This window comes from Lolium rigidum, chromosome 3 (assembly GCF_022539505.1).
Source record: "Lolium rigidum isolate FL_2022 chromosome 3, APGP_CSIRO_Lrig_0.1, whole genome shotgun sequence".
Taxonomy (NCBI): domain Eukaryota; kingdom Viridiplantae; phylum Streptophyta; class Magnoliopsida; order Poales; family Poaceae; genus Lolium; species Lolium rigidum.
Genome location: NC_061510.1, coordinates 348,443,696 through 348,447,197, shown reverse-complemented (window position 1 = coordinate 348,447,197; position 3,502 = coordinate 348,443,696). Strand labels below are relative to the sequence as shown.

The 3,502-nt window shown below is 43.6% G+C and overlaps 1 protein-coding gene across 2 annotated transcripts; it reads right to left on the bottom strand.

Moving 5' to 3' along the window:
* Positions 1–661: 661 nt before the first annotated feature.
* Positions 662–2,215, bottom strand: LOC124700249 (SKP1-like protein 1). Of its 2 annotated transcripts, XM_047232407.1 has the most exons (2): positions 2,201–2,215; positions 662–1,135 (listed from the first exon to the last, which is right to left on the bottom strand). In XM_047232407.1, exons 1-2 carry the CDS (start codon positions 2,213–2,215, stop codon positions 662–664), a joined length of 489 nt encoding a protein of 162 aa, XP_047088363.1. The 2 variants fall into 2 exon arrangements, with proteins under 2 accessions (XP_047088363.1, XP_047088362.1); XM_047232406.1 differs by lacking the exon at positions 2,201–2,215 and having other exon boundaries at positions 662–1,156.
* Positions 2,216–3,502: the final 1,287 nt, after the last annotated feature.

The following is a 3,502-nucleotide window of genomic DNA, read 5'->3' as shown; positions in this document are numbered from 1 at the left end:
CACGCACAAAAATATGTGAATAGAAAACAAGAAAAAAGGTAAGCTGTGGAGAGACATGTGTGTAAAACCATTAGGGTTATTCTGGCAAGCTATGATGGTCAATACAGATTGCCAGGCAAGCTGTTGCTGTGGCTGAAGAGAAGACCATGTGGAACCAAGTAGTGCAGGGGGCAGAGTGCTCTCAAGCTATCTTAGTATCAGATTAAACTATCTTTCTGGCAGTCTGTTCTCCAGATCCTTAACCACATGTTAATCTGATATGGTGTTAAACAACTACTATTGATGTAAATACAGATTGTAGAGCAAAAGCTGTCTTAGCAGATTAACTTGCTAGCATTCTGTTGTGTTAAACTATGAGTATATGATTAGTGTTAGCTTTGGAGGCCAGCAGGGTTGAAGTGCCTTGGTTCTTGGTTAAAATGGCACAGGACTGCATAAATAAAGCTGCAAAATCAATTTCAGTTGACGATATGAACTCGGTTCTGCAGCACAAGCGATGACCACTGACCAACGATAGATAGATAGATAGTTTTTCTTCTTGCACACATAAGCAACCACTGAGGATGTTCACAAAGCAGACCTCGACTCAAAGACACTAATTATGACATTAAAAAGTAGCATTCAAATACGGAAACGATGAGCAACACGGCAGGTTGTAGATTTACTCAAAGGCCCACTGGTTCTCCCTGCGGACCGCCTCCTCCTCCTCAGCGGTGAAGTCGTTCTTGATGTTGAAGGTCTTGCGGATCTCCTCCGGAGTCATGCCCTTGATCATGTCGGCGATGGTCTGGCAGGTGAGGTCCAGCAGCCCCTTGATGTTGAGGTAGTTGGCGGCGAGGCTAAGGTCAAAGAGGGTGGCCTTGTCGACGTTGACGAACTCGGCCTCCCAATTCTTGATGTCCTCCGTGGAGGACAGGGCAGAAGCGCCATCGGCCACGGGCTTGGCCGCCAGCTGGACGTGCTTTTTGCAATACTCAATTACCTTGGAGAGGATCTTGGAGTTGACGTTGGGGAGCGGGATCCCGTTGTCGGCGCAGTCGTCCTCGATCATGTGGCGGATCGTCTGCGACCCCATCGCCACCGCCTCCTCCACCTCGAACTCCTCCCCGTCGTTGGACTTGAGCGTGATCATCTTCTTTGGGTCCTCGGCCGCCATGGGTGGGTGGAGGTTGGGGATCAGGGGTAGATTTGGGACGAGAGGAAACCCTAGCGAACAAGAAGGGGGCGGCTGCAGAAGAGAGAGGCGTCTGGGGGCAATGACCCAATGTCGCCGAACGCTTAAATAGAAAGTTTTTCCCTCAGGAAAAAAACACCAGCAATCGGCCGAGGGTAGATTTGGGAGGACAGAAACCCTAGTGAGCGAGAAGGGAGCGGCTGAGAAGAAAGTAGAGGCAATGACCCGGTGTCGCCGAAGGCTTAAGTAGAAAGTTTTTGCCCCCCCAAAAAAAAACACTACTCCCTCCGGTTCATATTAATTGACTCTAATATGGATGTATCTAGACACATTTTAGTTTTAGATACATCCATATTGAAGTCAATTAATATGAATCGGAGGCAGCCGCCGATATTTTGTTTCCCGTCAGGACTACTCTAGCATCGTAGAATGGGTTCTATCTGAACTCTGAAGCTTACAATGTCCCACCAAAACAGGTACATCTAGATCTTTGTTTCCTAATTACTCCCGCATATCTACGCAGAAAAAAATAGTAAGCAATAGGAGATGATAGGGAATACGAAACTGCTTCACGTGACACAGTGCCAAACTAACATACCAAGATAGCTCCTCATAACAGATTCATTCAGACTGAAACTAGCGAACCAGCACGAAAATAAACAGCAACAACTGCTACCCACAAGAGCGGTACAGATGATTTGCATCCATCTACAAGAACTCCCGGGCAACCTTTGTGAAGTCGGCAGGGAATACTAGTAGCACAATGCATCAAGGATATATGCAAGTTGAGTATGGAAGGTACTGAATGAAATCGTCAAGTGCAGCCTTCCAAAATATCTAGAATAGGCAACCCAAATTTGGAACAGAAAAGATGGAGCACCTATCGAAATTGTTGTCAGTTCGCATCTATTTTTATGCAGCGACAAGAAGACGGTCCAGCATTACACATTACTCCGCAATAATATGTGAATGCAAAACATTGAGGTTATTCTGTAGGTTCCTGGGGTTTGTGTAGCATAGATTTACGCCAGCATTACACATTACTCCGCAATAATATACACCTGGCGTAAATCTATGCTAAACAAACCCCAGGAACCCACACAAAAATATGTGAATGTAAAACAAGAAAAAAGGTAAGCTGTGAAGAAACATGTGTGTAAAACCATTGAGGTTATTCTGGCAAGCCATGATGTCAATACAGATTGACATAAGCTGTTACTGTGGCAGAAGAGAAGACCATGTCGAGGAGAGTTCTGCAGGGGCAGAGTGGTCTGAAGGTATCTTGGCAGCAGATAAACTATCTTGCTAGCAGTCTGTTCTCTAGATCCTTACCGGCTAAGCAAATCAGATTGGTGTTAAGCAACTACTGTTGATGTCAGTACAGATTGTATAGCAGAAGCAGTCTTAGCAGATTAAACTATCTTTGCTAGCAGTCTGTTATCCAGATCTTTACCCGCACATAATATATGCGCTAAACAAATCTAGATATTGTGTTTACAGATTGTAGAGCACAAACTGTCTTAAAAGATTAACTATCTTTGCTAGCAGTCTGTTCTGTTAAACCATGAGTATCAATCATTTGGTGGAGGAAGTGATAAAAATTAGGGATCCTTTGATTCATAAGATGGGAAAAACATAGGAATAGGAAAATCACAGGATTGGGATGCCTAGCTGAATCCTAAGAGAAGATGAGTTCTGTTTGATTGTACCGAAGGAATTTTCAATGAGGTATGACCTAATGCTTTTTTCTATTAGGATTTGCACAACAATATTCTTATAGGATTAGTAGTTCCTATGGGATATATTCCTACCAATCAAACAACTAGCGTAGGATAATGTCTGAAGCTGTCATAGCAGATTAAACTATCTTGCTAGCAGTCTGTTATCCAGATCATTAACCAGCACATAATATCTGCGCTAAACAAATCTAGATATGGTGTTAAACAACTAGTGTTGATGTCAAGACAGATTGTAGAGCGCAAGCTATTTTAGCAGATTAACTATCTTGCTAGAAGTCTGTTCTGTTAAACCAGGAGTATCCATCAATCGGTTGTGGAAGTGGTACAAAAAGTTACAAGCGTGATGATTAGAGTTAGCTTTGGAGGCCAGCATGGGTTGAAGTGCGTTGGTTCTTGGTTAAATTGCACAGGAACTGTGTAAATAAATCTGCAAAATCGATATGAACTTGGTTGTGCACACGCGATGACTACTGACCAACGTTAGATAGCAGTTGACGATACATATAAACTAGGTTGTGCACAAGCGATGACCACTGAACAAACGATAGATAGCAGTTGACGATATACAAACTAGGTTGTGCACAAGCGA